Source organism: Colletotrichum aenigma (genome assembly GCF_013390185.1).
Source record: "Colletotrichum aenigma strain Cg56 chromosome Unknown KSG_Cg56_contig02, whole genome shotgun sequence".
Taxonomy (NCBI): domain Eukaryota; kingdom Fungi; phylum Ascomycota; class Sordariomycetes; order Glomerellales; family Glomerellaceae; genus Colletotrichum; species Colletotrichum aenigma.
Window position 1 is genome coordinate 6,681,410 of NW_023500908.1, and position 17,349 is coordinate 6,698,758.

The following is a 17,349-nucleotide window of genomic DNA, read 5'->3' on the forward strand; positions in this document are numbered from 1 at the left end:
GGTGTAGCCGGGTTCGGGATGAGACAGCAATCGCGAAAGTTTACCCCTCGACGAAAATGCCGGAATCCGGTCTGGCGGTTCCACGATGTCTGACGACCCCTCACTTCCACGACGATCACTCGGATAAGACTTGCGAGAAACTCATACAGCATCCTGATTTGGTTATGCCAACGTGTCCGATGTAGTCCCAAAGTTGACTAGGCTACCTACATATCGCCAGTGTCAGATAATCACATTGGATGAGATTGGTCATGTTTCAGTTGCTCAAGAAGAGACATGTCTCAGACTTCGTCGACTACATTCAGGGCGGCTTCTATGGCCATTGTTGCGTCATTTGCGCAACGGCAAGACGTTTCTCCGACAATCATCCCGCAATTTTGCATTTCTTTTGAGCTTTGAATCCTAAAGATCACTCGCTGTGTGATTGAAGGCGCGTTCCCCTCATGGCAGGAGTTATGGATCGTCAGCACGTGCTAAGGTTGCATGCGGCTGTTGACCCGTGACTCGGTACCATGCGGTGATCGTGACGTCGTTAGGAATAACGGTGGTCAGACGGTTGTGATTTCTACTGATTGCAAATTCCCAGCCGAAGATTCAACCTTTCTGGGGCGTCACATGCAGAATCCATTGCTGTAGCCCGTCACGGAGTCATCTCGACCCACCGGCACTCGGCTTCACTGCCGGCTGTGGAATGACAACGACGACGAGCTTCAAAATGGGATGGAGAAGTAAGGTCAAAGTCGACAGAGTGCTAGTCACCGTAAAGATGACTAATTCTGGACATGTATGAAGGTAAATGATCTTTTGAACTTGCTTGACCAGAGTAGTGACAACCCCAGTGGACTCGAAAAGGACGTGAAGTGGTAACTTTATGATCTCGCGCAAATGTGTTACACAGTTCATGAGACAACTGCATTTCGCTCCTTGAAAGATGCAGATGGATATTCCCCTCGTGGTAAGTAGATGTCCTGTTTGATACGATTTGACATCCATTGGAAGCCTGTATGCTTCTGCAAGCGCGCTTCCACACCACTTGATGGAGCGTGTGAATCCAAGCCGATTCTCGTCCTGCCTAACCCACAGCTATCACCATAACAACAAGTCACCTCCGGGCTCTCTTCGTCACTAGTATCGCTTGATCCAGTAACATGTATGCCAAAGAGCCAAGCACTTGTACTGATCACTTGCCTATGACCAACTTCAACCCTGTTACAGTAGTAACATTTTGTGGCTAACGGGCTTGATCAAATATGTGTCCAGCCTCGGGAAATCGACATTGGAAAACTCAGGAGACCAATTTAATCCTCCTGTGTATGCATGGCTATATCTTCTGTGTTCGTCGATGCTTCAATCCAGGAAGACAATAGGTCGTAGAAATAAAGATAGAGGCCGCAACGACGAGGGACGACAACATCAGACGATAACAACGAACGTTAAAGATAGACGGTAACGGCGGAAGACGACTGACAATCGTCCACGCAACGATTCAAAGCCTTTCGCACTCCGAGACGAGTTGCAGAATCTGTGAAAAAAGCACTTGCTCTCTCGACAAAACGCAACGCGAATGTCAAGAAAACACCCAACGAGGCATTTTGGGAACTCCCAGCCTCTGATCGCGAAAAGCTTCAATCATCATGACCATCTGACAACATACCCAAAACGTGTTTGGATGTTCGACAGGCCATCAAAAGACGATTCGACACGCCATGACAACTTCGTAGAGACAGTTACTCCACGCGTAACGCAAATAGACCCACCTTCCCTTACGAGTCCTGCGCACCGTCAAACGCCGTGAAACAAAACAAACACCCCATCTTGACGATCCTTGAAACCACTCCCATATCCAGTGTTTCTTTTCACGATGGAGCAGTTGGTAAGAGGGTTGTAGAGGGTAGTCTGCCCCCACGAATGTCTTAGCACCGCTTCCACCAAGAGACTGAATCTCCAGGCTCCTTGTTGCTAAGCCCAAAGCATACCGAAGACCCCCGACATCGCAACTGCCGTCGTAAGGTAACCTACCCTCGCGGATTATTCCGGTCTCGAAGACTCTGACAACCGCTCAGACCGCTCCCTCCAAGGCCGCACGCTCGATAGCCTCGGCTACCTCCCTCCCATCCCCCATCCCCTCCCCCACTTGCCTTCTATCCATTCGAGGCTATCCTTGACCATGTATATCTTCGGGTCGTTTTCGGTATTCGAGCATCGGAGGATCGTTTCGTGGGACTCGTGTACTAGTTTCTTCGTCTGTCTGTAGAGTGGCACGAGATGAGGGGGTTTGTTCGGGTGGGATGGACGATGGACGATGGCCTCCAAGTCTCGGATGGAACGATCGGTAACGACGATGGACGCTGGACGAGATGGCAGAGGAGATCAGGGACGGGTGGGCTATCGAAGAGGTGATGCTCGAAGACGAAACTACCGCGAGAGATGCTAGTTTGTCCAGTTAGCCAGTTACATGTGCCTCAGCGGAAGACGCGCATCGACACTCGTCACGCCAATTCCCGCGTTTTCCTTCGTTTCTGTTCGTTTCAAAGCCGTTAAAAAGACTCAGCCAAAACCGCATTTCGATTCAAAGAGTCGAACAATAATGATAGTAAGTTCTGTAGACTACGTATTGCAAAACCTGGAGCAGATTCGCCCATACAAATACCGCTCCTATCCCCTTTATCCTACTTCGCTCCCCCAAAGTCTACTGTAGATCTCACAAATGACCGTTCTCTAGCGCAACCAGAAACACCTCCCGCTGGGCCAAACGGCGCCGGCGGACGGTTAGCATAAACCAAGCGGCCGTAGACTCGCGCATCCCTCCGGTACCGAAATACTCTGAACCAAGGAAAGCCAAAACCACCGCACCAGAGCGAGAAGAAAAAGCCCCCGAAGGCCAGCACAGAAAATGCACCGCACGACTCTGGCAACAAGCTTCTACAGGTTTCAGAGCATCCAGACTTGCTTCTCTAATGGTTGAACTATGCCGGTGCCAGAAGACGCACCCGTCCGCGGCATTTGTCTCGCTAGGCATCACCCCCCTCCCCCCTCGCCCCCCTTTGTCGTCGGTGACGGTTTTCCGGTACGCGACGATTGACGGCATCCCTACCGTAATCTAATAACATTTGGCAGCAATATATTCGAAGAATTATGTTACGTGATCCTGGATGGCAGAAAAGTCCGTCTGAACTATTCTTGGGCCCATGGTTCAATTTCAGCCTAGCAAATATTGGATGCCACCTGTGGCGGAGCAAAGAGTCTCATCTGCCCAAGGCTAAAGAGACACTCTCCGGGGACTCGTAATCACATAAAAAGAAAGCACAACTGGTCGTATTCTGAACCTTTTCGTTTGTGCATCCATCAGTGCACAGTGACACCGGCAGTCGAGTTCCCCGCATGTCTGAGCGGTCGAGTGGAAGTGCGATCGATCCCCCGTCGCCCGGCCTGAAGGGAACATCAACGGGGAACCGTTGGTCCTTCCGTGACATATTTGTGCATGCGTCAGCCCGGTGACATCCCGATATGATGGCGTCTTTTGCCACTGATGATGGTGAACCTCGACAAGTCCGGCGTGATGGGCCTACGTTCCGTCCATTGGGTGCCCCGATCAAACCACTTGCTGCGCATCAACGGCCGTTGGAACCTCCGATCGTCGTCTCCCGTACACTCGACGGCGCGATCGCCGTTTTGTCTAGTGCAAATGCACGGGAGTCGCATTCCAATCTAGATAGTCTGGTCCACCGCATCGCACGTACGAGGCCGCATCATGTCCGCAAACTCTGTAAATCACACGATCGCCAACAAACCGGCTTCATGCCTGAACAGTCGAGCGCCCAACTCCACCCGGATCCGAAGCTGCTGCGCTCCTCATCACTCGCTTGCAGACCGCCCACCGCTAGCTGCTCTCGACTGAGATTGTTGGTACCTCAGCGTCGCATCGTACACCGGTTCAGAGGGCGATGTAACGGCGGCTTGCCGAACCGTCTTTGGTGGCGGTCTCTGTGAACTGGCGAGGGGAGTGGCCGGAAATCCTGGGCTGGCAAGCCGAAGGTGGCCGCGGGTACGGATGGAATTTGGTTCGTTTGTCACGAAGGGCCAGAATCGGTTCCATCCGTCGCTTCAAACGAAACAATTAAATCTCCGGGCCCAACCCGTCGAAATGAGGAGAAGCCGGCAGGGCGATCGGACGCACTTAGAGTTGCAGTACAAATTGTCCGACCAGAGAAAAGTGCTTCGCTAAAGGGCCTCAACCTGCAGAAGCGAGGGAGGGCAGCGAGGGACGCGAGGTTGGTGATGGAAAGATGGTGTGGAAGGTGGGGAAACGGTGAGTGAAGACTTACGAGAGTCATACACGAGATGTCTGCGCCGTGAGGGATGCGGTTGACATGGGAAGAGCTTGGTCTTGGGCTTCATCAGGTAATTATGGCTTGGAAAATAACCTAAAACCAAGGAAAGCCGTGGGGAAAATATCAATATTTGCCATGTCGTCGAGCGCCCGTTGTCGAGGTCCCCCAAGGTGGCCTTGGAAGTGGACAATGGCAAGATTGCCTAGGCAGGGCACAAGGCGACCGGCTGCAATTTGCGAGCCGCGTCCCGCCCGGTGTTCCGAGTCCAAATCAGGATTCAGGCGAGAAGCGAGGATGGGCCAGCCCCCTTGTGGGGCGTCAACCATGGTGGCACTGCGTTTGACAGGAATGCAAGAACAACGGGAGCATATGTGCCCAAGGCCGGTGGGACGTCGATATGGTAGACGAGGCATCGGATTGTACCGTCTGAAAGCATTTGCTGCCTGCCGCAGAGGGCCACACCCTGGAGGTCGCAGTGGCGGCCGCAGACAACATGCTGTCAAGGAGCATGATGCAGCCAGCCAAACAACGTCTGCACCAGCAAAATGGCACCGCCGTTGAAAGATGCGGGCTGGATGACATGGCTAGACAGAGATGGCCGTGCTGGAGCTAAAGGCTCAAGCCGATCGTCCAGCGCCTCGTTTGGTTCCGAAGTGGCATGTTCGGAGATGTTGACCAACAGGCGTTATGGCCATCTGCGATACCGTGCTGGTGCTGATCACTGGTGAGCCGTTTAGCGGAGGGCCGAGCTCTTGTCGCTATTTTGGCACTGGCTTGTCGTTGATCGCCCCCAGAGAGCTCCAACCGATATCAGGATAGTCTCTCGACAGAATATTGGGCAAGATCTTCTGCTCGGTTGCGAACTCTTTTTGCAGGATTGACTGAATGCTCATCGTCGCAACACCGTGTGACGAGCCACGAGCGAAGAATGATTCGACACGCAGCATTCGCATTGCGGCAATCCTGATCACGGGTGGCAGGTTGATGTGCGAAGTTCTCGGCACCGTACGCGACTCTCATCTGCACACTGCTGGCGACTTTCATCCGTCAGACATCGTGAAAGGTGAAGCCTTGTGAACGCCGTTGGCTTCTCGATGAAATCCATTGGAGTTGGATAACTGTTCTCGCGGAAAATCGTGCAGAGGCATCGGGCTGACCTACGCTGCCAGCCCAAAATAGCCAGAACAGGGCAGCAGTCGCAGCGGCGCATGAAACATGGGGCAGTCAATAAAACGTAGGTGACATGGGTTGCTCTGGAGTCTCGAACGACACCTTGCCTGGGGTTCGGAGATTCGAACTTTTGGCGAGAACCCCAAGTCGTGAACCGGCTGGCAGTCTGCCCAACCACCCTTGATCTTGGTCACTGGCTCGATACACACAAGTCGTTCAAGTCGCAGACGAGTCCAGCGCGCCATTGTCGCACAGGCCCATCGTTTATTTCGTTATCTCGCCGGCAACGTAGCAGCACACAAGAGCTCGAAATGTCACAAACGACAACCAGCGCCAAAGAATCATCCCTGACCAGTCCATCTGTCGCCTCTCGTTGCTCGGAAGATTTGTCGGAAACGTTGGACCGACGCGGGCAACAGTTTGGCTCTGCAGGGATACTTTGGCGACTGACGTGACATTGGGGGTGCACCATTGCCAGACTGACAGGCACCGGGGTGGTGGTGGGACCTGGCAGAGTCCCTGAAGATGCTGTGCAATTGGCCCTTCTTCAGCGGAACTTTGCGATTCGTGAAATGGATCCCCAGTGTCAGCGTCGAATCGCCTAGGCGCTGCTTGTCGAAACGAGATTGAGTTTGCCAGGGACGCCTAGCTTCGTGCGACAGCGACCCGCCACGAACGGGCGATGCGGCAACAAGCAATACCGGCTTCGTCTGCTGCGGCGTGAATGCCAGTGGATGAGACGAGGAACGTAAAGTCGTTCGATTAAGGTTGGGACCTTAACTTTGCAGATGTCTGACAACGCCAGATGTCAGTCAACGTCTTTGTTCGTCTCGCGGCCGGCAAATGTCGCACAGAGATTCTGTTTGCGAGTAATATCGTCTGAGCACTGCCTCAGTGTCCCACATAGCACGGAGTCTTCCTTGCATCGTGCGACTTGCCTGGCAGGCGGAAGCGCAGAAGTATCTGATCGCAACTGCTTCGAGCCATGGTTAGGTACACCGTCCGCCGGAGGCGCCGATCGTTCTGTTGCATAACACGTTGCGACCAGCTGGTTGGCTGCTGTGGGCGAGCGCGGGCAAAGCATCAGAAGCACATGCAGCCGTCGCGTTTCTCGCGGTACAATGGCACCGCCTGGATGGAATGGCCGCGGGAGATTATCAAATCTCTCGAGCATCTGATTCGGCAATTCCTCCGTTGCCGCCTCTCCGTGGTCAATTGACATCACGACGTCGCGGCTGGGCTCAGAAGGCGGCCGACTGAGCGTCCGACATGAGCATGTGAGAACACAGGGCGGTTAAGCGACACTGAGCGTCACCTGGGATGATGTTCAACCATGCGTGACGAGATAGGCGCTCGCTGTGATGATGCAGGTCATTCAACCTCAAAAGCCTAGACTCTCGATACGCGGGGTCTGGCTAATTGACCGTCGGTGACTCACACCATGTTCGTAGATATCCCGTCGTCTCGATGCTGGGCCTTTGCGGGCCAAAGTTTGACAGGATGCACCCGAAGCCGGTTGGGACCCTAATGACGGGGCGCAATCCCGCTTTCAGACAATGCCCAGGTATTGGTTTATCGGCCGAGTCAAATATCCGACGCCATTCGCGAGGGCCTCCCGTGGAAAGCCCAGCCACATCGGGTTGTGGGTGGCTTGAAATGACAAGCGGTGGGTCAGGAGAGACTTTGACGGGGGCGTGACGGGAAGCTTGCCAACTCCCGGTATTGCGTGCAGATGGGCGATTTCACAGTCAGGCCCGGCGGCTCGACTTTGGACGTTGTGGAGCAAAGACACATGTCGAGGACATCGCGGAAACTCGAAGAAAGGAATGCCGAGTTGATCTGCGGGGTCTGAATTAAACGGTTGCACAATGCGATAGTGCATGAAGGATGGATTACGGTTGATGTCATGCCGTGGTACAGCCCGGGACCTTGGACGGGAGTCTGGAGCACTGCAAAATGTCGGCTGATAGGAGCAACATTCGGAAGCAATTGCCCATGCCATCCGTCGCGTCATATCAGCGGGACAGGCTTGGCCGCCCGAATCAGGCCCACGATAGCTGTCAGACAGCGGATGCTGTTGGATCAACGCGCTGACTGGTGTTCTCGTAAGGTGGCTGGGTCTTGACGTCTGCTGAAGTTGAGAAACGATGTGCTCGGGTGATGTGCAATCATTCCTCATTGGGATGAACTGGGTGTCGGGGCCCATTCCCGTGTCAATGCCGTGCGCGGCATAGCCCAACGGAACGACCTCAGGCCGGAGCCGATTATAGAGGGGCGGGAAGCGTTAGACGGGGTCTAGGCCTGGTGACGTGCATTTTGTCAACCACGGATTGTCAAGTGTCAAGACTGAGCCCTTGCGGTCGTGCGAGCGGTTCTGCTTAGCAACTAATATGGTAAAGACTGACCATCGCTCGGCTGACAAAGTGAGGCGGGTGGTTATGACGGATCGCGACTGATGTCGACCGATTTGGTGAGCTTCCGAGCTTCTCGCTCTCGCTTCTTTCGTAGCCCCTCAACCAGCGTCACCATCTAGGAGGATAGGGTATCCATTGTGTATTTCAAATCACGAGACCAGACAAAAGCGGCGCTGATCCAAAGAGGCAGATTGGGTCCGAGGTGATACCCGTGAGGGATTTGCAAATTATTGTAATCGTGCCATCATATTGCTGCGTTGCGTTGACGGCAGAGGCTGTGACGCCTTGTCGAGGAGCATGTTGTCTCCCTGCAGTAGACGAAATATGGGCCCAACGGCTGCAGGGGCGTTTCGAAATATTTTCAGAAAAATGGCGCGGTATGTACTGTACACAGCAGGTGGCAGATGGCAAGTTGACAGCGGATGCATAAACGGGAGCCGGTGAAGATCTGGGGGATGAGGCGATCCCGTTTTGCTGTGGAGGGCGGCAAACAGGGGGCGAAGGTATGGAATAGAGTTGTGCCGTCATAAGTGCGAGGAGCGGCGCCAGGGATGGTGTTCAAGCGGACGCGAAACATTTGTCCACCCTCTCTGCGCGCCTGTTGGTTCCGTAGCCTTGCTCGGTGGCCAGTGACATGCCGGCCGGTGCAGCACCAGAGCTGCGTGTCGACTCTTGGTGCGGCGCGTCCTTGTCAAGCCTGCTGACCAAGGGAACCATCAGCGACGAGGCGCCGGGGTTCGGCGGATGGGAGGCGCGGAGGGATCCAGGAGTGATTCGAGATTGCACAGCCTTGCGGCGCCCGTTTGAAGGGGCAGATGTTTGGTGTTGTTGAATTTTCGCGTGCCCACCGTAGAGAGGAGAGTTTCCTTTTTCTCGTCCCGCGGACGACCCGCCCGAAGCCGAAGGGAGCTGACGGGAAGCTCCCCACGAATGATGGAGACGGTACGGGGCTTCTGAGGAGAGAAGGGTCCGTAAGAAGGATGCGAGGCTTTTTGCGACTAGAAGCTTCACAGTGATAGGTCGTCGTGCCCATGCCAAGATGAGGTAAATCTCCGCTATGCCGACATCCGCAATTTGACGATCCGGTTGACAGAAGCCGAAAGCGCGAAGCGACAATGTGACGATGCTGGAACGGAGATTGGAGATGGACAGAGTCAGAGGGGTGCAGTTGAAGAGGATCTTGGGCTCGTGGAGTCGTCGGGTCGAGGGCGATGGGCTGGAGCCCCCATCCGCCGGTGTTATTAGGTGGTGCTGGACGCTGTATGTCAGAACCTAGGGAGGTGAGGTCCAGTAAGGCGCCGTCCAGGGACGGAGGACGGTCCGATGAGGAAGGATGTCGGACATTGCCGCAGTGAGGTCAGCAAAGTCAGACAGAGTGTCTCGCAACAGTGCGGCTGCAATTGGTCGAGGGCGTGATGGGCAGCAGATGGTTTGATGGCAGTCGGGCCCGAGGCGATGCTGATTGACGGGGCCGTGAGGTAACTTTGGCAAGGGAAGGAGATGACAGCGGCAGCGGGTGGAAGGGGAAGGGTGAAGGGGGGGGGGGCGAGGAGAGGGGGGACGGGGGGCTTGCTTGCTGCTGGGGCGGTAGAAGGACGGAAGCTTCTTTGCTTGTTCGATGCAGATGAGGAAAGTCTGGAAGGGACAGCGAAGGGTACCTATGGAGGTTAGAGGGAGGTGAGGTTGTCAACGGATGGACGAATGGGAGACCTGGGACCGGGGGGGAAGGAGACGGAGGGGGAGATGGTGTGGCCGGATAATAATGGACGGGACGGGATGAGCACTGGAGTTGTGCAGGTTGGAAGAGGAAGGGACGTTGAAGAGTTGATGTCTCTGTGCCTGCGGTTGTCGTTCGTCGTTCGGGGAGGTGGGCTGCCTTGGGACAGGATTGGCAGGACGGGAAGGAGCGAGAAAGAAGCCGAACGAGGGATGCCAGTCGAGGGCCAATGGCGGAGCATCACTGGCTAGCGCGAGAAGAAAAAGGTGGAGCTAACGCCGTTGCGATTCACATTGTTTTGATGATTGCGCGCACTGTAACGGCGCCTTAGTTTGTTGTGTCGAAACACCGTGCCAATTGTGGTGTTCGGACGACCTCACACACGTCCAGGAAGACGCCGGACGACGAGGGAAGGCAAGGCGCTGCACGGATACCCACGACAGTCAACGTAAGGCAGGAAGGGCCGCCGGATGCGCTGGTGCGGGCAGGCACGCAGGGACAGGAAAGAGCAGTGGAGGAAGGGGAAAGTGAGAGGGAAGGAAAGAGCACGCTTGGCGCTTCACTCACTGCGAGAGGCAAGAGACACCTTCTCCGTGCCCTGCTCCTGCTCCAGCACTCGCTGTCCGACTCGACTCCCATCGCTGCGTCCTGCCCTGGCTGCGAGGCTTCCTCCTGAGCGTTCCTTGGTCCAGAAACAATCAAACGGAGCGCGACTTAATTGCTGCCGGGATGCCAACAGCACCTGTCCCTGATCCCAACCCAGCCCGCTGACATAAGGCCCTTCATCCATCAATCTATCCGTACCCGTAAGGCACGGAGAAAGATGCCCAGCGCAGATGCAGATACAGTGGACGTGAGCCGGCGGCTGTGTCTGTGGCCCTCCTCTCCTCCTAGGGCGAGAGGTCAAAGCCCAGGCTGGGGTCAATGACAGCTGTCAGATGAGCCACTCTCGGAGCAATGAAGCCTGTGACAGGCCCTGGAGAGTCGAGAGGCCCTAGAATAGCCGTACACTAGGACGAGAACGACACGATATGCCCTGCTCGCTCGCGATGCAAATGACGCCCAACAGGGTTGCGACCGGCGTGGTTGCGCGATGGAAGGCCCCGTCAGACGACGAGAAGCCTTCCTGATCAAGAGAATTGTGTTTGCGAATGATGCCCTGGCCTACCCCGTGTGTCCGTTCACCGAGCCCCGTGTGGAGATGGGGAGGCAATCGGAGGTGGCCGGGCAAGGGAAAGGGGGGCCGAACGAAGGAAGGAATCGTCGCCGTTGTCGATTCGATGTACGGATAGGTGAAGATTGAATGCGAGCGAGCGCGGTGGATGGCGAGCGATAGCGATGATAGCCTTGCAACCCAGCAATAGCACCATCGCCAACCACCCCAGAAGGAGGTTTGATCCCGAGTCCATCGACAATCGTCCAAGCAAGTGTCTCAGAAGCTTCCATTCATGCCTTGATGCCTGCCTTCGACAGCTTCTTCCGCCGCGCACAGACGGCCGAGTGGGACCTGTGGACTTCCGGACCGGCCACGGTACAAGGATGTTTTGGCATCAGGGCAGGGCAGGGTTCATGGGTGCTGTCTGCGTCATGGGTCCAGTCAGTTCAGTGTCTCTCGACTTTGTGAAAGGTACCTACCTGGTGTACCGTACCATACTTCGTTCCTTGTCTCTGCTATATCCAATGTCCAAAAGTCCGCACAGCAGGGGAGGGACGAGCTCCAGAGCCGTGCAGCATCTGGACCTTGGATGATGGGCGATGGATGGGCAGGCACACAGGCGTCTCTCGTCTGTCCTGGGCGTCACCGTTCAATCGTTCATACGGTACCTGTCTGTTACATCTGCAGACTGCGCTGCGCTGCGCTGCACCTCAGTGGGGGACGGGCAAGGGGTAAACACCACCATGCCAGCCCATGCCCTGGTGCGCTGTGGCACTAGTGCTGTTAAGGCAGTGAAAGTGGACAGTCGAATTGTGGAATTGTTCTCCTCTGCCAAAGCACCTGCATCAAACGGGTCTGCTAACTCGATTCTGGACCTGGGACGATGATGACGGACCGTGGCCTCTGCAAATCTTCACCAAGACGAGAAGGCTCCAAGACAGCTCTCGCGGTGCTTGGACGCGATCATCCTTGATATTCCCTCCCAGATGGGGTATTATTCTTCAGCTTCAGGAAGAGGAAAAAAATAGAGATGCATGTGAGGTGGGATGTGGGCGACGGCATGGATTGGAGCCCCCCATCGTCCATCGTCGGTCGCATGTGCAACCGCTGCAGTCCCATCTGCTGCAAGTGCAACGGATGGCATGGCATGGCGACGGGCAGCAGAGCAGGGCGGGCATGGATAAGGTAAGATACCTACCTATCTCCCCGTCTTATGTTGTCTTGCCTTGGGTGCGGATATCTCTGCGCAAGAGGGACCCGATGCGCCATGCGATGGCTGTATGCAAACAGACCCTGCCTCCAGGCACATTGGCCAACTTCACACCTGATCTAACCTTGGACGACCCGTTCAAAGAGACATTTCCATCCTGTTGCATTTCTTCAGTGCGTGGCATAAGATGCAGAGTGCATGCCTGCCCAACGCGCCTGCCCGCCTGCCTGTGTTCAGGGGAAAGCATGTACGGTAATTGGCTGACGGGATCTAAGGAGGCAAGAACAGATGGAAGTGACGAGAGGTACCTACCTTACCTCCTGCCGCGACAATATTCCAGCGCGCTATTGTCCCAGACAGATGGAGAAGCACCATCGGGGTGCACCTACCTCATCTCACTCACCCAAGGAAGGAAGGGCCAGGAAGAAGGAGAAAAAAAAAAAAAAAAAAACGGTCAGGTACTCCGTACAGGAGGCAGGTACCTTGGTTCCTTCCCTGCTCGCTCTGCGCACGGGTCATGTACCCTCTACTTCCGCGCCTGCATCCACAGCCCAATCTGTCCTTCATCGAGTATTCGTACCTCCCTGATCCAAGACGGGGCAGGTACGTACCTTGTCCACCTCAGGATGGCCCTGGACGCTTCGCTCACTGGGACCTGAGGTGGTGGTGGACGTGGACTGGGCATGACAACACTGGACACTGGACTGACCGGCCATCTCGCCGCCATGATCCATCCGAACACCCCTTCCCTTGCCCGGGTCTTTTCCCTATCCACGTCCAAGGCAAGGCAAGGCAGGGCAGGGCAGGGCAGGGAAAGGCAAGGCAGGGCAAGGCAGTCCTGGCCAGGGTCCCGTCATGTCCAGGGCACTGTCCAATGCGTCCCTCTTCCAGTGCAATGTTCAGTCTAATGCCTGCCTCTGCCGGCCTGCCTTCCATCCTCATTACATGCTGGCTGCACTGCACTGCACTGCACTGCATCCACTGCATACCTTACCTGCCTCCACAGTCCAGGTATCTCCGTAAGGTAAGGTAGGTGGTAGGTGAGGTAAGGTAGGTAAGGTAGGCAAGTACACCTCACATAACGAATGCCGTTGTACCTGCCTCAGGATGGACCTCTGTGCAAGGTTGAATGAACGCACCTGGGAGGGAGGGCAGGTACTTGCCTACCTACCTTCCTACCTCACCCTACCTTACCCTGCCTTACCTTCCTTCTTTCCCTTTACCTGACCTGACCTTGCCTTCCTGACCTGGCCCCGGGTGTTGTTCTGCGCTGTTCTGCTCACCTCGTCCGTACCAATCCGTCTCTGCAGCTTCCATCTCGACTTATTCATCCCTCCTTCCAGCCCAGTCTGTCTCTTGTCATTTTGCTGCCCAGCCATCGCCAACTCAGCCCGCAACGGCATCAACGCTTCTCCAACACCACATAATATCTCCGGTCGAGGGTCCACGCAAAACACACACTTGCAGCAACCGCCTCGTCTACACTAGTGCGGCCAACTCCAACACCTCCCTCTTCCCGTCTCTGACCACCAATCCATCAGAGAGATATCCACACCACAGACCACAGACCACAGACCTCGTCAACGACTTCATCATCTTCTTGACGCCGTCCAAGACCACACGCCCCCCCCCCCTTCCCAGACATCTTCCTCGACCCCGTCCAGGCTACCTTGTTCAATATCTCCTCTCGGTTGCATTCCTTGCCTTCCATAACCTTAGACCAGATCCACTGTGGTGCTCGACCAGGACGCTTCAACGGCTTTCAAAAGTACCTCTCCAGTGGTCTGTGTCCTCCTCGTCCATCTCCGTGCTTCATGCGCCACCGACTCGGCCGCACGGAGCTTCATTCAACTTGAGTCTCCCATCGGCTCCTTCCATCGACCTCAGTCTTGAACCATCTTTCTGTTCACATATCGACTGTCCCTGGCGACAACACCAGGCCCGAGTCCTCTCGGTCAACTGTCCAGGCAAGAGACCCCGTTCCAGCTACGACACTTGCTCAACTCTCTCTCTGAGCTCCCAAACGAGCCTCGTACACACCGTCTCTGGGTACCGACTTGCCTACATATCGCAAACCTGCTCCAGGGTATTCCAAACTTGGCTTCGTTGACCGCCCCCAAGTCCCGTTGTCGCTTGACAGCTCGCCTACTACCAACGACTACCACCGACCAGGGGGAGGCGACAACCACTGCCAAGGGATTTGCTTCGCGGCACAGACCAGAGCAGCGCAAGGATTACTACTCCTCTTTCCCAGCGACAGGGGCCCGGTCTCGTCCAGTATTTGACATTTTGCACCCTGATATAAGGCACTACCTTGCCTTACTCAACCGTCAACTTCTCTGTCTCTCCAATCCTTGCCCACCTAACCCAGACTGCGAACACTTCCGCCTTCTATTCAACAATTTAGTCTTTCGATACCAGCATTTAACAACTTTGATCGGCCATTATTCCTACGGTTGATGGGGTCTTCGCCACCATTTTCTACAAAAGCAGTCGTCTTTCGTTCCACGGAACGACAGAACTTGGACCTCTATTTCCTCAAACTCAAAAACACTATCCAAACGCCTTCGCCATGTCGAGCCAATTCTACGACTACAGCCAGTCCATCCCACCAAGGCCATTCCAAGGCGATCAAACCATGTCTCAACCAACGCTTGGCCACAACGGAAGCGCACCAAAGCCGAACCTGTGGCTGCGCATGGTGCAACAACCGCGTAATGCGAAAGTTGCTGGCGGCAAGGATAAAGGTACGTTCTATTGCGCTTGATGTTCTTCGCACACACACTGGCTCTCGCCTACTCTCCGCCTCGAACTCTGGCCTGTTGTTCGCCCTCTACCATGCCTCTTGGCTTGGCCTCTGACCAGCCTTCAGTCTGCCTTCTAGCCTATGACAGATTGGAGGAGTAGGCTGGAGGGACGCGAGAGGGTGGAGGGAGGAGGAAATTGAAGACCAGAAACTCGAAAGAGCTTTGTGGCCGAGATCGCCTGTGTAATCATCCTCAAGCCACGAAATCGGGCACTCAGTAGCCGGATGGGGCTGTTGATTGTTTTGCTCGCCCGTGGAACAACATTTGTTGACTATCTTCGCAGATACCAAGCCCATCGATCCTCCACCCGTTGTCGAGTTGTGCGTCAACAAGAACAATTGGGACTGGAGCAGATATGGAAATCCCGAGGCCGTCGTCCACAACCCTCACCTCTTTCTCACGTGCGAATTGGTCAGCGTCGATTCTAAAGACAACGACAAGAAGGAAAAGACGGATCTCTCCAAGGCCCTTCAAGGGGTGACAGTGTCTTCTTTGCACAAAGTCAAAGACCAGCATGGCAGCGATGCGGCTTATTTCGTTTTCGGCAACCTTTCCGTTAAAGTGCAGGGGACCTTCCAATTACATTTTATTCTCTACGAGATTTTCAACGGGGAGGTTTGTTTTGAATGGGCCGAAGTCCTGTCAGAGCCGTTCGAGGTCCATTCGCCACGGAGTTTCCCGGGATTGGCGCAGAGCACGACATTGACCAAGACTCTCAGCGACCAAGGGATCAGGGTGCGCATTAGAAAGGATTCGCACAAAGTCCGCACTGCAGCAGACACCGCGAGGTTTGCGCAGGCCGTCACTCAAAAACGAAGATTCCACGAGGACTCCCAACCGACCGTCGTCAAACGACACCGCGGCGAAGCAGCCTCAGTCATGCCGCTCCAGATGCCGCTCCAACAAACAAACAACTACGTTACTTCGGGGGGCTCACAGCATAGCCCATTTGATATGGCACAAGTTCAGCAACAGTACGCCATGGCGCCGACATCCTTGGCCAGCTACCCTCTTACGCCAGCAGCCACGGTAACACAAAGCCCGCCACTCTGGTCGAACCCAAACACTCTGACGCCGAACTCGGCCGGTGGTTTGACACAAAGTCCGCCGCTCATGTCGGATCCATACGAAAGCATGATGAGGATGGGGGATAGGGAGGCGTCCTGGAACGCGCATGCAATGTACAGGCCCGCATCGCAGATGGGCTACCGATACCCGCCCCAAAACAACGTCAACTAGCAGAAAGTCGAAGTTTTGTACGGCTAGGCGATTTTCGAGTTTCGAGCAACAAGGAAAATGTCAAGTTTTCAACAACAACAACAGCAAGGAGAATGTCGAGTTTTCGAACAACATGGAGTTTACTTGGATCGAATCGATTTCTGCGGAAGCACCGTCCTGGGATTGCATACTTGGGTAGACAGGCGTTATGGGTTTAGGATGAAGATACCCCTGGGTTCCTTGGGCAGGAGAGGCAGCATCTTGGGGGAAAGATGGCACATCACAGCACAGCAGCATAAAAACATCATCCTTTGTCGACAATGAAGATCACTTCTACTCAATCAGGCGTGTCACTGCGTTGTTCCTGCTATCCATTGCCGCGCCGTGAAGCCACCGGACAACGGCGGATTATCCGGGTACTTGTCCCTTGGACAGCGTTTCGAGTAGTAATGTGGACGAGTCCAGGAGCTATGGAAGCGTGAGGTGAGTGGTTTTACCCCTGTCATGGTCCCCACAGCGATGCTACTTGAAACAAGAGTGTGGGAGACAGATTCGGAGGATAGCAAGGGGGTTCGGGGAGGACCCTGATTGCAGCTTCAGTCAGCCAGTGTCGAGTCAACTCGAGATGGCCTTGACAAAGAGATATTGACGCACGAAGGGGCTAGACCAGACTGGCGGTGCGAGTAAGCATGTTGTTGTCTGGGTTCATGTGTGGGACACCAAGGGCAGAATCCTTAATTCGAACAAGAAAGGCTAATGACTGGGCTGGGTACAATCACTTGCAGGGCGTTCTGGCTGCGCAGTCTACGTGGCGCATGCGCAAGAAGCAGTGCGGAAGTTTAAAAAAGAAGACCCGGCATATGACACAGTTTGGTTTGGGAACGAACCCGACTGACTGGGGCAGGTTTAGGTTCTGGGTGAGTGGTTTGGATAAACGGCCCGTCAAGCCCAAGGAGTCCAAGGAATCCATGATTCAGGTAAGCTTTTGGGGCGAGTCAGGACGATCTGGAAGGTATCAGACGGAGGGAGAGGAGAGTAAAAGTTTATTGCTTATTGATGATGAACTGGAGCTTTGATCGGAGGAAAGATGACAATGCGGAAAAAGGGGAGGGGGAGAGAGGCTCGAGCGAAGTGGTGCCGTGGAACCAACCCATCACACAGTTTTGCTACTAAGGTACTAAGGCAAGGAAGGTAGTATGTCAGTGTACCGGTCAGAAGGGGATGAAGGTTTGCTGGAAGGGTTCGATGAGCAGCCCTGCAGCGCTCTGATGGCGGATGAGCAGGGCAGGAGGGCCGTGAACAGTCGGGGGTTAATTAATCTGAAGC

The 17,349-nt window shown here is 54.9% G+C and overlaps 2 protein-coding genes across 2 annotated transcripts; one reads left to right on the forward strand and one right to left on the reverse strand.

Annotated features, from left to right (window-relative positions):
• Window positions 1–3,855: 3,855 nt before the first annotated feature.
• On the reverse strand, window positions 3,856–4,398 carry CGCA056_v003825 (uncharacterized protein; the record flags this gene model as incomplete). The annotated part of the gene is made up of 2 exons (XM_037319081.1): window positions 3,856–4,058; window positions 4,326–4,398. 2 exons carry the CDS (start codon window positions 4,396–4,398, stop codon window positions 3,856–3,858), a joined length of 276 nt encoding a protein of 91 aa, XP_037182752.1.
• Window positions 4,399–14,570: 10,172 nt separating this feature from the next.
• On the forward strand, window positions 14,571–16,044 carry vosA (Spore development regulator vosA; the record flags this gene model as incomplete). Its single annotated transcript, XM_037319082.1, has 2 exons — window positions 14,571–14,745; window positions 15,089–16,044. 2 exons carry the CDS (start codon window positions 14,571–14,573, stop codon window positions 16,042–16,044), a joined length of 1,131 nt encoding a protein of 376 aa, XP_037182753.1.
• Window positions 16,045–17,349: the final 1,305 nt, after the last annotated feature.